At 36.2% G+C, this 20,720-nt stretch overlaps 1 protein-coding gene across 5 annotated transcripts in view; it reads right to left on the bottom strand.

Moving 5' to 3' along the window:
* Nucleotides 1-20,720, bottom strand: part of EPHA7 (EPH receptor A7) — a 165,571-nt gene that overhangs the window by 95,676 nt on the left and 49,175 nt on the right. For all 5 annotated transcript variants that reach the window (XM_031057588.1, XM_014307287.2, XM_014307285.2 and 2 more), the window contains exons 4-5: nt 15,262-15,417; nt 14,066-14,401 (exon numbers count right to left, since the gene is read on the bottom strand). In XM_031057588.1, the coding sequence (XP_030913448.1) occupies nt 14,066-14,401; nt 15,262-15,417 (492 nt within the window). The remainder of the gene's footprint in view (nt 1-14,065; nt 14,402-15,261; nt 15,418-20,720) is intronic.

Here is a 20,720-nt window from a genome sequence, read left to right on the forward strand (position 1 = left end):
ACAATGCTGGTAACTTTTCCCTGGGCTCCTCTTTCTCGGAGGCCACCTTACCCTCCTTTTGTCTTACAATGGGAGCATGGTTGCAGGGACTTCCAGGGAGGAACAGCCTTCCACAAAGTTAACCTGTAGCTTTTTTAAGTGCCTTTTGATTTATCTGTCACCTGATCCATCAGCAATGAATAATTTTCATGGAAGGTGCACTTTAATTACCTTCCCATTTGACTAGCATTATCGTGCCCTATCTAAGTAATTAATCTCACAAAGTATCCAATTTCAGTCTTTATTGCTGGCAGGCAGGCCTTCTGAATTATATGTGCTTGAATGGGCATTGGGTCTGTACTTAAACCAAATAGGCCATGAAACAAATTTTGGGTCCTTTCTTTTTTTTTTGTCTTTTTTTTTTTCCTCTTAGCTTAATGGGTTTGTACAGATGTTGTGGTCTAGTTGCTTTTGTTGACATACTTGAGATTTGCATAATGTAAAGCAGGAAAGGGCAATGGTAGAAAATGGTGGCTGATAAAAAAATAATTAAAAACACAGATCATAAAAGTCAATCACTCTCTAAGAAATAGTTACCAGGTTGTGAAACTAGGTACCAAAAATAAGCTTTTTTTTTCTCTTGAATAATGTACAACTATCACAGTATGAGCTCTGTCTGCCAAAGAGATACTTTGTAGAACTGATGCATTTGCAGGATAAATTAGATAGTCCCCCTCTCAATATCAGATGAAGGATTTCAAATTGTGTTCAGATTTCTGTTTCATTGCTCTGTGGGTAAAAGAAACCTTTAAAAATGTACTATTAAAACAGAAGATTAAATAGCATGGCCATAAATTTATAGGTGGCGCTGTTCTTTTTTCTTATGTCTGTCTCATTAAAAAACTGGTGAAGAGCTAAGGTATTTAGAAAACAGAAAAAAAAAAGCCTCACTGGTTAAAAATAAATAATTGCACGGAACAAATCTTTCATTTCGTTGCCTACAGTTTAGACACACTGAGTATTTTTTACAGCTAGTATATGCAAATTCCTGAGTATTTATTCCATATTTGAAGAAAATTGAGTGTTTACAGGGGTAAGGATTTTCCAAATCCCAGATTTTTACAGAAAATTTCTAAAAACCTTATATTAGATGTAATATCTGAGCTTATTAAAATATATGAAAAAGGACCAATGCATGAAAAAAGTTCAATAATGACCACCTTCTCTTTATGGGGTTTTGTTTGTTTGTTTGTTTGGTTGGTTTTTTTTAAGGTGTGCTATCTCTTTAGGTTGTGATACTGAATAATACTGGCTGTTCAGAGGTAGTTCAATAGAAAGCAATTTTGTGCCACCCTATTTGTCCTTAGTACTCATTTTAAATGGCTTAGATACCTATAAGAGTTAAAGAGAATCTTACCACTGACTCTGAATCAAAGCATAAATAGGTAAGAGAACATTTTTTAGAACTTCTTTACTAAATTTCTTTTATCAAAAATATACCTGAGGTTTTCCCACATTTTCAAACAACAGTTCTGTGTGTTTTATCAATAGCTTCAAAATTGTTTTACACATTCCCTGAATATTTTTACCTTCCCTAGGCTTCATAGTGAGTAAAGGAAAGGAAGATTTAAGTCAGTATTGAAACTTTATGCAAACTTTAAAAATAGGAACTACAAACTGAAGTACTTTCTGTGGGTCCAGTAGAAAGCATAACCCTTTTTCAAAACAGAATTTATGAAACAAGTTATGATTGTTCCCAGGAGTGTTCTACATTCACAGAAATTTATATGACTGTGTGACCAAGACAGGCATGGTACCAGTTTACCAACTTCACTGCAGTTGGCAGCTGTGGTACTTCCTCCAGAAAAGGAGCTGTGCTGATTTTATGAATAGGTTTATCACTTTGAGATTGGCTCATTACAATATTTTGCAAAAAGTCAAATTTTATAGACCTCCTGATCTATAAATTTACCTCAGGAGACTTGGTAAACTTAATCTAGTAAAGTAAATGGCACCAGAGGTGAGAATGGAGTATGAACACATGCTTGTTCATACTGTTACTTTGTTAGCATGCTTAGCTAGTTGGGCATAATTCTGGCAATCTCAACATGGGAACACTGTTTTGAGAGACATAATAAGTTAACTTTGCAAGTATGAGCCCTGACATGCCAGGAACAGAGAGTGAATCCTGATCTCTTTCTAGCAGGCTTAGCTTTGGTAAACAGGGAACACCCATTAGTTTCCTTAAGAGTCCCACTGCCTGTCTGCTGGTATTCCAGAGGAGTTTGAGCTATCAATTCAGATCTACAGATTGCTAAATGAGATGGGACATGTCTGCCTGAGAGATCACCACCAACCTCTCAGTATAGGTCTGAAAAGCAGTCTCTTTGGCATACAGAATTTACCCTCGAAAGCTTTGTGAATGGGACAACACTCTGAGAGCCTGGGGTACCTACTAAGGAAAACATTGAGAAACAGCTCCCAAGAGTTTGGTGAAGGAGTTCACTTTCTCTACTTACTGCTCATTGAAGGTTATCTGACTGTAATTGTTCTGTGCCACTGCATGGTTGATCAAATTCATTTTTATATGGAAGGCTGTAACACTGATGGGTGGCCATCACTGCATTACTGTAGGCAAAATAAGCTGAACGGCACCTGCTGCCATCCTAATGGGGACTCTTAACTAGCATTACAATAAAAATAAATCATAGAACAAGTATTTTACATTTTAAAAACATTTTAACATTAAAGCTATAAACTGCAATCAAGTGAAATATCCCTATTTTCAGGACACACCTGTATATGAATATCCTCACTAAACACCTTGGTTAATTCAATCCTTGGTAAACAGCTTCAAAGAGTCATAATAACATGAATTACTAATAAGAAAAGCAAATTATTTTCTAAGAGTTTTAAAATCCCACAGACAAACTATTTTAAAATTAGCTTGCTTGCTTAGTATTCTCTTGAAAATAAATAAAATCATGTAAATATTTAATGCTAACATTGTGGCAGAAATTAACATTTGTGTATGTGGGGTGTGGGAGGAAGAGGGCATTGAAGTCATCAACTTTTGCCAGTTAATTTAGGTGGCTAAATAGGGAAGGTAATCTAACGCTTCCTCTGTAATTAAGGACGAGTCGATGCACAATTCCTAAACTTGGCACCTGTTCCAAATCACTCCCTAAAGAAACCTATCAATCTCCACTGACTACAACAATGTAAATATCCACCAAAGATTTAAATGCTAATGTTTAATGCCAACATCAAAGAGCAGAACGCTTAGCCCTAAAATACTTCATGTGATTAACTCTACACAATATAAAGTGCAATGACACTTTTCCCTCTTCATTACCAGTTAAGCTGCAATACAAAAAATTAGAACTAAGGGTGAAATTTTGATCTCAGCTACACAAGGGAATATTTGGAACAATTCCACAGGAGGTCCACAGAGACACATCATTACTGTATTGGCTCTGAAATATTAGCATCCAATTCCTCATTTCACAGCCATGATTAGAGGCTGTATGAACTTAAATAGACTCTTTAGCGAAATAAATGGCATTTCTCCACATAAGCATCAGGGTTTGCTAGCTTTGAATCTGCTATGCTGACTCAGCCACTACTGCCTGATAGGAGTTTGGGTATTATGGGAAACTATGAGCTCTCCATGATGCATTAGGAAATGAGATTCTACAAAAAAAAGAAACGTTTATGTGGCAGACAGACAGAAAAGGTCAAAAGGAGAGATGGCAAATAGATCCATCAGCAGACATGAGATGGCAGATACAGAAAGTGAAGGGCCTGCTGCTGCAAATACACATATATGAGAGAAAACACCAGATTCAGTGGATAATTTTGTACAAGCAGTTGAAACGCAGGTAGGAGTTTAGGAGGGGTCATGCAAAGCCAAAGCTAAGAACCACAGTGACAGGACCTCATCCCTAATCTTAAACCTACTTAAGAGGAAGCGAGATCTGTCTGAAAAATTCTGAAAAATATACTAACAAGATAGAAGAAAGAGTGATTAAAAGGAGATTGAGCTACATGTGTGTGTGTGTGTGCATGTACACATGTGTGTATCTGTCTCTCACTCTCCTTTTCTTATATAGCAGAAACAAGATGGAAGTAAGATATGAAACATCCCATTCTGCACTTCTAAGATTTCCTGCATTAACACTACAAAAATTGGAGCAGTTCTGTGAATATTTTTTCTTAAGGTTTTCTGTGTTTTCGCACAGGTGGATTCTCTTGTGTCTGACACCATTTACCTCATTCAGTAAGGAATGAGGTCTTTATTGGCCCATTGATGACAGGTAAGATCTGAAGATGTCTACCTCTCTGTCAAACATAGTTAAAAATGGTCAAAAAACCATTGACAGAGGATAAAGGAGCTGAAGGAAAAATTTCCAAAGAGATGTGCATTTAGCATGTTCACAGAGCCTTGGATGTTTAGAAAACTGAGCTAAAAATTACCTCATCTCAATTAGCATTAATATTAAAATGGCCTGAGTCACACTTTTGACACTTGTTGTGAAAATTTAAATGTACAAATGAAAAGCAGCAAGTCAGGGAGTTTGGAACTACAGCTATCACTACAGTCTTAACTATTTTGTAGGCTGCCAACACAAATAAACTACCTTATGGAAACATAAAAAGCAGCTTGTTATAAGCTCGAATTGAGGACATTTATACTGGTCCCACAGTAAGAAGATTTCTGTGTCATTACCATGAGCATGATTTAGTTGTATTATGTTCACATGTAGACAGCATTATGTAACACTTAGCTCAGACAAATGGCTCTGTTCTTGATCTTTCTTATTCTACTGTAGTTAATGACCAAATATTGTTAAAAATTGGGACACTAATTATCTGATGTCGACATGTTATGGATAATTAAGAATTGCTCACTCTGAAGCCATGCTAATTGTTTTTCACATGTCTCCTTCTCTTGTCCTTGTGTCCTCAACAAGGCAAGTAGCTACAGGTTTATACGTACATCTCTGTCACGTACTTTGTCACAGAACATACATCATCCTTTCTGGCTCATCCCCGATTAATTTTGCTGGCTTGCAGCAATTATCTCTCCCTTTGTGACTGACCCTCCAGGTAAATGGAGTGCATGATCACTGGGCAATTTTTTCCTGCGTATTTTACCACTGAATTGATCCTTGTTGGCTGACCACAATAGGATACACTAAATTTAAGTCATAAAATAGTTGAAGTTGAGAGGAAGTGGCAATCCTGTTTTAGCAATTGTAGCTGACAGCTGTAAAAATCAGATCTTGATAATGTTCTCTCATTTACCCTATTACTTGGATCAGTTGGTTAAAGCTGTTAATGATCCTCTTGGATCAATGTCGTTTGCTTGTAGCTATAATTTACTGCATTGGTGGATTAGTACAGATGTTTTCATAGATAGCTCTGCATCATTCCACCAGATTGCTGTCTGCATCAAATTTGCTTCCATTCATCACTAACTAAGCAAAGAAAAAGACAATCAGCATCTCCTATCTTAACATTAACTACTGAACTTGGGATAACACTTTTATTGTTGTCAATTTCCAGCCTTCAACCATGGCTTCCTCAGTAAATTGCCCTGAGAGTTCTCTCTAGAAATAGAACCAATTAGATATTTCGACTGTCACAGGGAAAGGCTACAGAAATGCTTAACTGTACAAAACAATACATACACTCAAGAGTAGTAGATAAAACTGTTCACTTAGGAACGTGCCCTATGGAGTCAGGGCTGGTTGTATCACATACAAAGCAGAAGAAACTACATAGGACAGCGACGTGTCAAAGTTGGCAAAAATTGTCCAGGCTATTAATTATTGAGACTATTCCAGCACCTGAAAAATCTGCTGACATCCATGGGTTGTCATAATGGGTAACTCAGCAATGGAGTATTAAGGGAGATGTCTCCCTTTCCTATTACCCCACTACCATTAGAAAGATCATACCCATCTCTTAACAGAATCTATCTATCTTCACCCTTTCCTGCCAGAGGTGAACCATTTATTTTTGGGCCATTAATACTCCCTAAACTGCCAGGAGGCCATGAGCCAGAAGAGGAAGACTTGTATTTTTCCACTGAGGGCTCATTTAGCCAAATCTGGTTTTCCTTCTAAAAAAAGAGGTTTATTGGCACATGCAACAAATATAAAATATATAACTGAATAAAATATGATGTGCTCCAAAAGAGAAGCAGAACAATCTCTGACTATATTTCTAAAAGAAATACATATAAAAAAAAGGAAACTGGAAATATACTGTTTTAAATTTCTGGAAAATTCACCATGGCATCATTTAAGCTTAATGCAGAAACTTCTTTAGCTCTCCCTATACAAGCTACCTTCTCTCTTCTAAAGATTTGCACAGGAGTCATTACATTAGGTTGGCTCCATGCCATGCTGTCATCAAATGCTTCACTATATAGAGATGTTATAGTCTAAGAATTTTTTAATTCACTACATTCAACCTTAATTAGGATTTCACATTTGGTAGCACTTATACACTTGCAACAGTGCCTTTCAACAGTGATGTTCATTTCTCATTGAAAAAGCGTCTGAGCACTTAAAAGGTTTTGTTCGTTCTAATGACAATGGCACTTTAATTCTTCAAAAGGTCTGAAACAAATAAACAACACTGAGTTCCTACTGATGATGCCCTGCACTTATTTATATCCTAATCCAGTTACCATACTACTGCTCACAAGAAGCACTAAAAGGAAGATCTGGGGATGTTGTTCTGTTGTGAAAATCAAAGGTCTGTGAAGTTGCACATTCTTCACACATAAGTTAATTAGCTGCTCTAGAATGTGTATCACCAAGCATAAACATATCAAGCAATTTCTAGTCTTTGTAGTGCAGTTATCCTGGAAGTCTTTGACACTAGCTGGGTTGTCACAGAACTATGTACTGAAGTTCCCAAAAAGTATAAAAAAGTGCAAAGAGTTTCTACACTATTGAAAAGAACTTGTTGACATGAGAAAAAAAACTAACTATGGATGAAGGGAAAGAAGAAGGGATTTTTGAGGGTTTAAAAATTCACCCAGCAGGTGTCACAAGTAGAGCTCTCTAATCTTAGAGACCTTTCAAAGATTGGTCATAGACAGTGTGATATTAATACTTGCTTTTTCAGAATAGGGTTAATTTTTCATCACTGTTTTTATGAACACAATTGGTTGAACTCATAAATATTGAGGAGATAGCTGTTCCATGTTTTTAAAAGAAAAAAGGGGCTTTTAGTCCTTTGTGCGACATCAGTAAAGTAATCCCTCCTTTCCACAGCAAAATTGTACTTTATGTTGTTCATTTTCTTTCTCAAGTGCATAGTTTTTTATTGTGCAGCTAGTGAAATTATTCTTGAGTAGTGTACATTAGACCATGGTGACATAACCTGCTTTTTCAATAGCTCAGTGCACGGGAAAGTCAATAGCCCTGCGGCTGTCATGCTTCTCTGAGCAGGTTGCCACCAAACATTCAACATACATAGCTTAATCAGACCATTTCTAATTTGGAGCTCTGTTTCTGTGAAGCTGAAGCTTTACTTTATCTTTGTGTAGTTACACTACAGTGTAGCTTCCCATTCTTTTCACTTCTAACTATTGTAAAATTCACGTAAACCTTACAGAAAAAAATTAGTTTCTTAGCAAAAATTATTACATCTCTTCCAAAAAAACTTTTATGATAAAGCTGGACAGGCAAGAGTCCTGATATCCATTAAAAAAAAAAAAAAAAAAAAAAAAAAAAAAAAAAAACAAAACCCAACAACAACATATTTTTAGTATGCTATACAAAAAAATCCAATTACATTCAGTCACAAACTGATGTAGAAAAACCTGACGTAGTCAGACTCAAAATGTGATATGAAGTTAAAGTTTCCTTTCGGGATGACAGAGAGCCCATTGCTTTTGTTCCTGTGTGTTCTGATAGAGCATAAGGTTCAAATCCTGCTCCTATTGAAGTCAATGACAAAGCTTCCATTGAGTTCAGTGGTGCAGGATCAGACCCTAAGCAACACAGCTAGCATCTGCTTGCTTTTTTATCTCTCTTATCTTTCAGTAAAAAATATTGGAACAAATTAGAACTAAATAGTAGGAAAAAAAAATGGTATCAATTAATTTTCTCATAAAATGCACTGCTTGTCATTGTAATTTTTTTGTGAATATACATGTTCTGTGTATGTATATAAGGTATTATCGAAACTCCCAAATATATGTGCCATACCACATTATATACTAGACAGATGTTTCCTTCTTTGTGAAACTCCTGAAAAAAAATTCTAACTTTTAATAATGTAGTAATAATGCCCCAAACTTGCAATTCCGTGGTATTTCTATAACCTTGTGGATGTCACAATATTAAATATGACCTGATACAATCAGTGAATGAACAAACTGCTTTCCTTGATCTGATGGTATTTGCTATATAGAGACTGGATTCTTATCAAGTTTTTATCCATCAGTTTAATTCAGGTATAAACTCAGTTATCGCCTCCTGTAAAAAAATCTGTGATATTAGTTCAGGGTAATGTGATTGCAGATCAATAGGCAGTCTTAGCTCGACAGAAATAACCTCATCCATTCTTTTAATGTACTGAAAAGACATCTAAAAAAGCAAAGGAATAATAACTATCATATGCAACTAATTTCTACTCTTTTTTTCCCTTTTTAGTTGATGACCATGAAATGCAGAACACTTACACTGCTATGTTTTCTGCCTACTGGTGTAGGAAAATTTTTTAAAATATTAAAATATATCTTAAATATTATTAAGAATAAGCACAGACATCCATATAGCTCCCATTAAAAAAATAAGCAAAAAGGTAACCCAAATGCAGTCATCATCACATATATGTTTCTAAAAACCTCAGTTTAATGAAAGCATTTAGTGAATATTACATTCAAAAAGTGACTTTTTGTAAAATAATTCCCACAGCTCAACAAGTGAAACACTTTTGGTAAAAAAAAACATTATTTTTTATAATCTGAATTCTTTTTACATGAGAAATTGCTTTTAAAAAAATATATACTGATGATGCAGCCATATTAATGTGTGAAAACTTATCTACAGCTGGATGTTAGGAGATGAAGCATAGCTCGAAAAGTAAAGTCATTAGCAGGAAATAGCCAAGGGAACCTTTAGCTAAATGAAGTCCACTGAAATGGGAAAACATTGAAGAAATGTTAAGTTGAACACTGAAGCTATTTGTAATAAGCTGTCATGTAGCACCAGAAGTGAACATTGGATGGAAGATGTAGATGAAGGTAGATTAAAACAACTTGGTGGCACTATGGGAAGAAACCAAAATGGCCTGGTGAAAGGAAGGACTAGAACACTGAGGTCATAGTGACTGGGAAAGCTGCAGGCATCAATCTTCTTGATCACTGCCTCTGCTGGGGGACAGTTCATCGCTGAAGAAAAGTCAGACCTTAAGTGAGAAAAGTCCTTAAGTGAGACTGACAGGAACAGGAAACAAATATATGGTCAGTAGTGCAGAGGCTATGAAAGAAGAGACTTTCAAAAATCAGTAGGGATAATTGAGAGCTGGGAAAAGGAGTAAAGAAACAAAGAAAAGATAAATTATAAGCAGCAAGAATGGAAGGAGAATGTAACATGACAGAATGTGAAGTGTCTTATTTAGAGAGACTTCTGAATTACCTAAGAAAGGCAGAATCCATCCCATATATTTACATTTATGCATTCAGCCATTTCTTCTTGTCATGCAAATCAACGGTGCTGCTGATAATAGTCATGATTTTATAGCATGCAGTATTTTTTTCAGTTCAAGTTGCTGGGTTAATGCCAATTTGACAAATTCAGCTCCCTTTTTTTTAACTTTAACTGTGAAATTTGGAATCCGCTTTTTTTGTAGGAAAGGGTCTTAAAACTGAACTCCACGATGTAAAAATGGAATTGCAGCAAATCAACATATACAAAGGAAATTGTTACTAAAAAACAATGTTTTTCAAGAGTAAGCCTTGATTATGGAACTGGATCAGGGTTTTTTAACCACCTGAAGTTGTCAGCATTAAGTGCATCTGAAGGCACAGTATGACCTAAGCGTGCTATGGGGCACCTTTCTCTTGCTGTGAAGAAGCAGCAAGCATTAGCAAGTGCTCCCTGCCCAAGAGCAATGAGTACATTTAGGGACAGTTACTGGCATTACATTTTAACTTCTGTTTGTCTCAGTTAGTTACGGTAATAAGGCATGATGAGGGTCCCCTTGGATGTGATCTTTTCTTTTCGATGACTATAAAGACAATTTAAACTGGCTCAGGACACATACTTAAATTTTCTCAAACCCTGATAAATTTTGGTATTCATTCAAAATAACCTAAATTTTATCAAGGCCAGGGTAGGTTGGGTGTATATAACTCTTCACCAGAGATGAGGCCATTGTTAATTCAGAAAGATCCTAGAAGAAAGGATGCAGGAAGACAGTTTTAAAAACACGCTATCTTTTGCAAAAATGTCAACAGAAAAATTATAAAATTATTATTGAAGCGTATTTTGTAAAATGAAAATGTGTGAGTGCCAAAATACAACAAATATTCATCTGCAGTGAAACCTAACCAATTTCCATTCACCTTCTGGTGTTGTATGGAAAAAATGTAAAATTTGGTAAGGAATTTGATGGATCCAAAGGAGCTACCAGCGCAACTGAAAAGGGAGTATCTTATCAGGGAAGTGGTCAATTTTATCTTTGGTAAAAACCCATTCTTGCAAAGGTAGGGCTTGTCAGCTGTTTGCCAGGTGCAGCTCTTTGTTCGTTGTAACTAGAGCTTAACCACATTCAAATCTGAATTTTACAAGGATGCAGAGGTTCTCATAGATCAGCTTGCAGTACTGGGATGACATCCTGTATTCTTTATGATATGGGATAGGCAAGATATGAAACAAGATGGTTTACTCCTGGGGGACTTTGTGTACTTAATCTTTTCAAAAAAAAGAAAACAAAGCAAAACCAAAAGCCTCATGGTTCTTGGCTGAAGCACAAAAATAAGCCACATGACAATTGATAGCCTAGTCACAAAGTCTTTTTAAAACAAGGAATGAACAGCAATGTGTCATACGTGTATATATATAAGTGATGTGAAATGATACCTACCCACTTGCAGTCATTTTATTGTGTTATTTCCACAAATATAAATAGGTTTTTATCCACCACCTGGTTCTTTTATGTGGCATGCTCTCTTTGTCTCATCAGAAGCTTGTTATATGTGGGCGAAGAAACACTGAATGTATTCTATAACCCCATTCTTTTATCAATAATTTCCTGTTATCATTACACAATTATTTGAATTTTGGGACTATGGACACAAAGGAGCAATTCAATTAAACCAAAACTACAAAGGGAAAATCTCATTGCAATCCTCTGTGCAACTGGTGAACCCAGTAATTATATATAGCCACCTATTGTGTTCGCATAATAACATGTGAAGAAGGTTTAGTTAGACGCATTTACACACATAAAAAGCAATATGGGCACAGAAAAAAGTCAGTTTTTCCAGAAGTATAGAACAGTCACACAGGAACAAATGAGAGCTGCATGAATCCTAGTTTACTTGGCTATAAATAAATCCAACATTTTCTTTCTCTCTATAGTAAAATAAAAGAGAAACACAGAAGCATAACAGTTTCCTTTGAGCAACCAGTCTCTTTCTGTTCAATTACAGTCATCAATCTGTCCCACCTAAAATATTTTCCTCCTTGAGAAGCCAAAGAAATCAGTATTAGGATCCAAAACATGCTGTTGCAAAAATAATGTAGAAGAGGTCTTTTGCTAAATGCATTTGTTCTGAACGTCTGTATTTTCTTTAACACAAATTTTATGATTCTGTGAAAAAAAAAAGCTGCATTTATGTGGCACTTCTAATCAGAAAATCTTGAAAAGCCTGGTAAGGAAAAATGAAGGTTACCTTCATTTTACATAGAAAACTGCAACAAAAAGAGCTTAAAGCCATTTTTTTCTTCCAAAACCCATCCCCCATGAATATTCCTTTTTGATGCCAAATTGGAAGCCTTTAAATCTTTATATTCAGAAGTGCTAAACAGGCAAAGCTTCAGTCATCCCCTTTCTCTAAACAGTGTCAAATTCTGGGAAATTCTGGTCTGTGTGTAATCCCACAGGAAACTAGAGAGCAGGGAAGGAACAGAGTCAGATCTCCTGCTTCATGGTCTTACAAAGCTTATCTAGGATGTTGAAGATTTTTGATTACATCTTTAGTAAAGTCTAGATGCTGCCTCTAATATATATGCAAGCTATAGTTTCACTAACATCTCTGGGCTGGATGTGAGGATCATTTCATAAAATCATATAGCTTGTGTTACATATAAGATAGAACAGGATAACCATATTATATCTTCTGGCCTAATAAAAGCCCTCTAAATCCTTGACTATGACAACACAAAATGATGAACAATAATGAGCTGTCTTGGAGAAAACACAACAAACTTTTGATAAAGGCTTTTTCATCTTCTTGAGATGTGGTACTAGCCACTAAATTGCACTGGTTCTTCCTTTACCCTGTGTACCATTGAACCATCAAAGCACATAAAGTAAAGCCAATTTGATTCAGCTAAATAGGAAAAAGTCCAAATCCTCTTCTTCATGTGATAGTTCTGTACAGTCATCTACAGAGAGCAGAACACTGTCCACCTGTGCATGTTTGGAGAATTATTTTGAAGATGAAAAATCATGGTGCCAAAATAATATCATCTGTGGTACAAAAATAGTCTCAGAGTAAGTTTTCTGTGCTGAAAATCTCATCATAAACCTCAAGAACTGAATGAACACAGAGACCAATCCTTTCAGCCACAGAGATGGCTCAAAAATAATGTAAAACGAGCTCTTGGAATCCATAAAAGCACTATAGGGAGATTAAACACTCCAGCCTAACTTTAAAAACCATATCAACTATCCTAAATTTGGGGGAAAGGAAGGAAGGTTTTGAACTAAATCTCTTGTCCCTTATTTTATTGTTTTGAGATTATTATCTTTGAAGTACAAAATAACTACAGTTTTTTTCCTGTTTGTTTGTTTGTTTACCCTGTTCAGTGAGTTTGTTCTTAGTTCAAAACATTACTTTAGGGGATCATTTCTACTCACTAAAAAAAACAAACCCATAATTCACAGTCATTGAAATTTCCTCCAAGACATAAGTATGAAGTATCCTTTAAAATATTAGTCAGCTGTTCTTACAGGAAGAATCACATTAGTTATTCACTTTATATTTTCTTTTATATTAAAAGTAATTGTAAAAATACTATTTCATATTTCTTTGAAAGCCAGATCTTGCAAATCATATTTGGTTTAAGATTGTTAAAATTACAAAAGGTTAGCTTTACCATCTTCTCTTTAAGACCATAGCATACTACTGTCTGTAATTTTGTCAACAAGCAACTGGCCAGTTCAGAAACCTAAATCTGAGAATACTTTTTTTTTTTGTTCAGCTGCAGACAACTAAAGCCCCTTTTTTCCCTGGGGTGATATGCTGGTTTGATTTTATTTCCCCTGACATTTCACCTGTCAGATTATGATAAATAGAAGAAACAAAGAATAATCATCACATTCTCATTGCATCTCATAATCAAATATCTGGAAATATAAGATAAATCAGAAATATTGTCCTGAGGGAAAACATTAACATTGAAAACACTATCAGAAATCCAAATCATCTTCCAGTGACCTAGGAGTCCCATACATGTTTTAAAAACTCAAAAAGGAAGTCTGCATAGAACTGTCACATATATTTTTTTATCGTCAAATACTAGGGAATTAACTATAATGAAGTGAGAACAAAATAAAAAGTTCCTAAGTTTAGAAACTCTACTTAATAACAAAGCTGCACGTCCTCTTTAACTCTTCTTTGAATGCTTTCTGAAAGCAATCCTGAGGCCAAGAAACAGGACAGGTTATCCTGAAATAGTGTAAGCTCAAATTAAATAGCTGGCAAGACGAAAAGATTAATGAGCCAGAGCACACTAAACATGCTCCTGATTTACTGCATCTATAGTTTGCATGTTCCAAATTTCTCTCAGTCTCACAGTGCTGAGATTCATAAGTGATGAAAACTTACCTGCTTGGCCGGTGGTAATACTGACAGCTGCAAAAAGCCTCTGGGAACGGCTCAAGTCAGAAACCCCATTCACAGCTTCAACTTCAAACGTGTAGTTAGCGTGAGCTAGCAGGTCCATGACAGTGACATAGTTATCTACTAATCCAGTTTGCTGGGGCATATATCCAATGTTACTCCCACAGGGAACACACTCGCCCTGCTCCCAGCTGCACCTCTTGCACAAAATGCGGTAGGTCACATCACTTCTTCCCCCGTTGTCAGCGGGAGGACTCCACTCCAAACTCACGGTAGTCTGGTTGATATTGAAAATTAGGTTCTGTGGTGCAGATGGAGGTCCTACATAATACACAAAGAAGTCCAGGGTAATTACACAAAACCACAGTGGGACACACAGGTAGCATTTTAATTACTGAGATAGAAAACACTTGAAGCATTTTTCTTCACATAAACATTTCATTATTTTTAGTACAGGCTGCATAAAAGCTATCTCAAACTCATTTGGTAAGAGCTTTATTTATTTTCCATTAAGACATCAGAATAACAATTGTCTTTATATTTACTGCAACTGATTTTTAGCTGTTTCTCTTCTGTGTAATTAAAAGGAATAGTTAAAATACCTATAAGTCCTCTTTTACAGGTTTTCCACATAGGGGATTTGTTCATCTCTTCTAAACATGCTGCACAAGCTGCACCTAGTCTTTTGTTATCAGCTCTGATGTGATTTACTGAGATATTTAGTGATATTTTGGATTTAAGAGACTTCCACTATTTGAACCACCAATCTGTGTCGGCCAATCTATTTCCAGTTAGAAGGTTAAGTCAGATCCAATTACAGTTCAATCAAAGTGCAGCTCCACAGAGGCTACTTTTCATTTTTCACATTACTAATTTTGGTATTATATCACATAACGCATATTGTTTGCAACAATTTAGGGAGAACTGGGCCTGTATTGCATCTATTACAGTGAGTTATGCACTTACACAACATGCAATGTTTTCCAAAGCTGTACCAAGCAAACTTGAAAATTATATTTATGCTGATTCACTGTCAACTCTTTTTCTGCCTTTCAGATTCTTTTACCATTGCAAATGTACTTTTCAAACCCAGGAAAAGCCAGACAAAACTACTCACTGCAAGTGGCTGCACCTGGTCGGTTAAGCAACGTCCTTTACTATTAAATTCATGACTCACTCACTTGTGCATGCGACATATGGTGGATCAGAAGGTGCTCTATAATAGCTATCTTCACAGTCGCATCTGGAAGATCCTTCCTTGTCAGAGAAGCTGTGAGTAGGGCAGCGGGAGCACTGCAGATCTTGTGAGGAGGATTTGTAGAACCCACGGCCACAAGCTAAAGCAGAACAAAACAAATTAAGACTTAGATTTGCAGGGACTTCTATCCTGTCTTTTTTTGTTTCTGTCACATGAGGTACACATTTCTGTAAACACCTAAACTGACCACTCTTATGTTGGCTCAAGCAAGATATGGTCACAATTTCTTTTTCTTTAGATGATGCTGTTAATGATTTTGTGGCATTTTATAAGTTCAAGTATATACTATATGTACCACAACAGCTGGCAGTACAATATTTTAAAACACAGGGCCACATAAATACAAGAAGCATCTGTTTTTTGTACCAAAGAAAAGTACAATAATGGTGTGAAATATCTGGGTGCCTGCAATAGGCCTAAACAAAAGGAAGACACTCTAGAGATCTGCTGTAAGGCCACTGAAGTATTTACAGTATCTGAACTAGTTGTTTTGGAGCAAAATTCTTCGTCCTTATTCTTCCCTGATCTCAGAAATCCAAAGAATCTGTAACCAACCAGAAAAACCTGATCCTGAGGAAAGAATGAGGCATGAACACTTGCTTAAAAGACGACTCTGGTAAGAACATTAAGAAAGAGGAGGAGAGCAGACAGCACAAACTTCTCAATTGGTTTTCCCAGTTTCACAGAAAGACACAAGTACGTTGAAATGAACTTATTAAAACTCTCAAGGAAAAGACAAAAGGTAGACAATAGGAAAAGACAAAAGTTAGATAATAGGAAATATAAGAGAACGTCTTGCTTTGGTTTGCTCACTGTGAACCCATGAAATTAAAAAATGTGTTGTGTTACAACGCTGATGTTTAGAAATACTTCTAGCAGGTACTGACACAGCTCCCAAGTCAGAAACACACATGAAACACATCAGCCATTAGACTTGCAAGCAGTGCACTGCAACCTAGACAGTTTAAGAATGTATAAACTACGAGAACTGTAGGGAATGAGGAAGAGGGAAGTGGGGATCAGACAACACTAAAACTGAAAAATTAAGACTCAGTTTCAGCACCAAGGTTACAGGCAAGCTTACAACATGCAAAACAAAACTAAAAGTCCTCCAGAATCTTCTCATAAAGCAGAAGTATTTTCAACCAGACTATTTAACTCTTTTCTTTTTTTCTTCCAACCATAACAGACAGTATAACCTTCTTAAGCCATCACCTATATGCAAAGGAAAGGGACAGGGGTGAAACTTTGTACTGGGTATCAAAATATTAAATCTAGTTAAATAGTCATTCTGTATTCAGAGTGAGAGAATTTACTTTGGTTACATTCATATTTGCTTGGATATTTTCTCAGAACAGAAATGCAAAGTATCAAAAGACACTGATATTTGGAACAGTTATTTCAGTTGTCTGGTACTGCAGTGATGGAAAGAGCATGAAAACAATGAACTTTATCCAAAGCTCACTAAGTCAATGAGGAGTACCTTTGACTTTAATAGCCTTTGGACTGGACCCATAGTGTTGCTAAAGCAACATGAGTCATATTAGTCTGATTAATTTTATGCAACAGAGAAAAAAAATAAATGCAGCAATAATTGAGACAACAATAGATAAAAGCTGATGAATTATGTAGATCAACAGTGGATCACAACAGTAGGAAATTCGGGCTATTACTCTATCAATATACTAAGACTTTTAAGAAAAATATGCCTAAAATAGCCATAACATTTAGAGCTTGTTGTGTAAAAAATACCCCAGTGGATGGAAGCTAAATTATTTGGCAGAGCCAATTAGCATGCAAAGCTTGTAGCCTTTGATTTTGACAAAGGGGCACAAGTTTGCATTAGAAGAAAAACTAGTCCTGCTTGCAAAATGTGCTATAGCTTGATTTTGCCACAGGAGCTGTTATATATGCTCTTTAGAAAAGACAACAAAAAGAATTTTAGAGAAGCACTTTAGATAAACATGACCTGTGAATTCATAGTTGTGGCAAATTCAACTCAAAATTATCCTTTTATACCTTCATCCAAGGTTGTTTCAGAATTTTCTGACTGAAGCGCACAAAAGCTGAACGGATTTGTATACACGTACCTTAAGAAATGCATTTAAACTTCTGTCCACTTTTTTAGTACTTGCAATAGAAATGTAGCTAAAATTACCAAATAATGATTTCCTGCCTTTCTTAAATTGTCATGCTCCTCTTATACCAAACAAAACACTGGACAAATAAACCAGAACTTCCAACATGTAGTCCTCTGCAAAGCAAAGAGCAACTTAAAAGGCAAAGTTCCCTACTGTGTTTCCAGTCTGTCCTTCTCAGCAGGGAACATCACATGGCAAAGATGCAGAGAGTAAAATAAAGATTTCAGACAGAAATAAAAAAATGTAAACAGAAGACCCCTTTTCAGTTTTGGGTTTGGTTTTGTGTTGGTTTTTTTTTTTTGCTGATGACTTGATCAAGACATTTATATGTTTAGTCACTCACTATTTAAAGTAAGTGTGCATTTCATTTCTTATTAGAGTTCAAAGGATCTGAGTGTCTGTGACTAGTTTACATGACTGAAAGCCAATTATTCTCCCGCACAGCATAACGCAGGAGGCAGGTTCAGGCATTCATATCATGCTACCATTCCATTAGCTTTTTGTCCACTAAGAGGCTTGTGACCACATTTAATAACCACCCCTTTAACTTATAAATCTTAGAGATATAATGGGAAGAATATTCTAGAACTGAATTTTTCAACAGTATGAAAACAGTACTTTTAAATAGGATTTTTAAAAACTTCGTAGTTCTTCAGAAAGGAGGATATGCAGGACTGTACACTATAATTAAAGGTACTCATTGGAGGAATACAACTAAATTATCCTCCTATCTTTCTTCATAAAATTAAATTTCTCACTTTTTTTTTTAGGCTAACAGTAGAATACTTCTATTGCTTAAAAACTGGGGGCCTATGGGTCCTTATCTGTTCTTAAAACATACTATTGTCCTTGCAAAGAAAATTACAACTGAAAACTCTACTAACATGGTGTTGCACAGAGCACTTATGAAGGTGTGAGAACTTGCCAGTCAGCTACACAGATAACAGATGGGAAAGAATAATTCAAAAATACTGGTTTGATTCTTTTTTCCATTCCTTTTTGTCCTCCCTTGCCAAATTGCCATGGTGGATTTTTTTTTTATTTTATGAGTAATTTAGATAGATTGTTTTGCTCTACACTATTTTAGTTCTACATATTTTGATTCAATTTAGTTCTTCATGTAATATTTTTAAGATTACAGGGACAGGTGGCATAAAATCCCCACTGCTGCTACCTCCATAAGGAACACTAAAAATGTTAATTGCAAAAAACCAAAAACAAACACAGTAGCCAAACAACACTCAGAGCTCCGCACATGCAAATCTAAAGGTGATAAATACAGCTACTCTTTCACAAAAGTATCTTGTGGCAAAGCTTCAGGCAACTCAAATGACATTTGATCACATCCATTTTAATATTTCATTTCATTAGTACAGAAAAGCACTCATTAGCTGCACTTCTTCGCCATAAAGGGAGCCTAAATTATAAGTCAAGGCACAGAACTCAAGCAATGACAGAAGATATGCAGGGGGATATTACTGGTCAGATGGCACTCAGATGTTGTAGTTCTAATCCTTATCATTGCTGATCTGATTAAAATGTGCACTCATTTGAGGTTCCTCAAGCAAGTTCAGATCCAGCAGTAGTTTTGCAACTGAAGGGCTTCTGGGGTATGACAAATGGCAGTACAGGGGTGGGGAGAAAGGCAAGAAACGCAGCACAAAATACAACTCTCTTCCATTCATTTTGTTGTGTCATTTATGGCTGCTAATTTATTAGAACAGCTCTTCCCAGATGAAGCTCCCATTTTGTTCTAACAGCTGCTCCAAAGTCTTACAAGTTACTGACAGCACAAAGACACAGAATAGCACCTACCTGCCTGACCTCAATCAGCTTAAAACAACACAACAATTAGGTTTTAATTCTTTCCCCATATACTATAAAATCAACAATAAATACAGAAGAAAATGTTGTTCCAGTCAAGGCACAATTCTTTGCTTAGTATCTTAGCCTCAAAACTTTTAGGGACTGTCCATCACTGACCCTCCCAGGGCTGACCAGCTCCATGGACTTGTTCACTTATCTGCAATAGCTGCTCCTTCGAGCAAATCTTCTCAACTCCTCCATGAAACTGAGATTTTTCTTGTTGGGAAGCTGGCAGAGTTTCAATGTGAACTACAAAGACAATATGAACAAAATCTCTCGGACAACAGAGCTTTCCTGGAGTTGGGGTTTGAGACTGAGGAAGCCCTAGATAAAGCAGTACACTATACTATGAAAGACCCTCCAGAAAATCATACCAGCAGTCCTTCTGGGCTTGGACTAAGTTGCTTTCTTCTGGCACATCCAGTAGCACTCAGCCATAACAAGGATGTATGGTGGCAGCGGGGGCTGGCACGGCTGGGGCATCAGGGCACAGTGCCCACTTGGAAACATGCTTAGCATATGCTGAAGTCAGGGCATTTGCAAACAATTTTTAGCCAGTATGTTTGGGATCCCTTAAGAGCCTACACAAATACTGTAAAGAATGGAATTTTGCAAAGCCAAAAGTAAATACTGAGGAATTAATGCACTCTAACAAGAACTATGATGCCACATCTGTGGCATAAGCTGCTGACTGCACCTAATGGAGAAAAATAGCAGCTTCTCTGCTGTGAGCTCATCACATGCTTTAGTGGCCTGCTAGAGATCAAATAATGTATATGTTTCTTTTCACATTTATAAAAAATGTCCAAGGACCTCTGGAAAAGGGAATGAAAGCAGATGTAGATGGCAACAAACAGCAGTCTGGAGTCCCATTTGTGCGACGGAAGAAAGGAAAACAAGGATGTGTTAAGTACTACTCATTTTTATGTAGCCTTTTTACTATAAAACACTATGAGATTCATTTTGTGTCTAGGATAGCTAGGGAACTTAAATTGCGAGCAATGATGGAAATATGGCGAGGGCTATGAGTGACATATGTAACAATTAATGCTTATATAAGCAAACGAGAAAGAATAAACAGTTACAGGGCACTGACACATTAATCAAGAAAATTATTTGCTACAACAATGAACAATTTTTTAAAAATCTCCATTTTTCAAAGTGCAAGGCTTCCAGGTGGCACATCAGCTTAAGACTTAAAGGCCCCACAATTGTTTCAGCATGTCAGACACTTGATTGAACATGGCTTTTGATAATTAACTTTTGAGTTTATACGAAAATAATTAAAGAGGTGAATGCACTAATTACTGTTTAATCCCATTATAAAAAAGTAGACTGGTGTAAGAGGATAAGAATAAAGATGACATACTGTGCT

Source organism: Geospiza fortis, unplaced genomic scaffold, assembly GCF_000277835.1.
Source record: "Geospiza fortis unplaced genomic scaffold, GeoFor_1.0 scaffold264, whole genome shotgun sequence".
NCBI classification, from domain to species: domain Eukaryota; kingdom Metazoa; phylum Chordata; class Aves; order Passeriformes; family Thraupidae; genus Geospiza; species Geospiza fortis.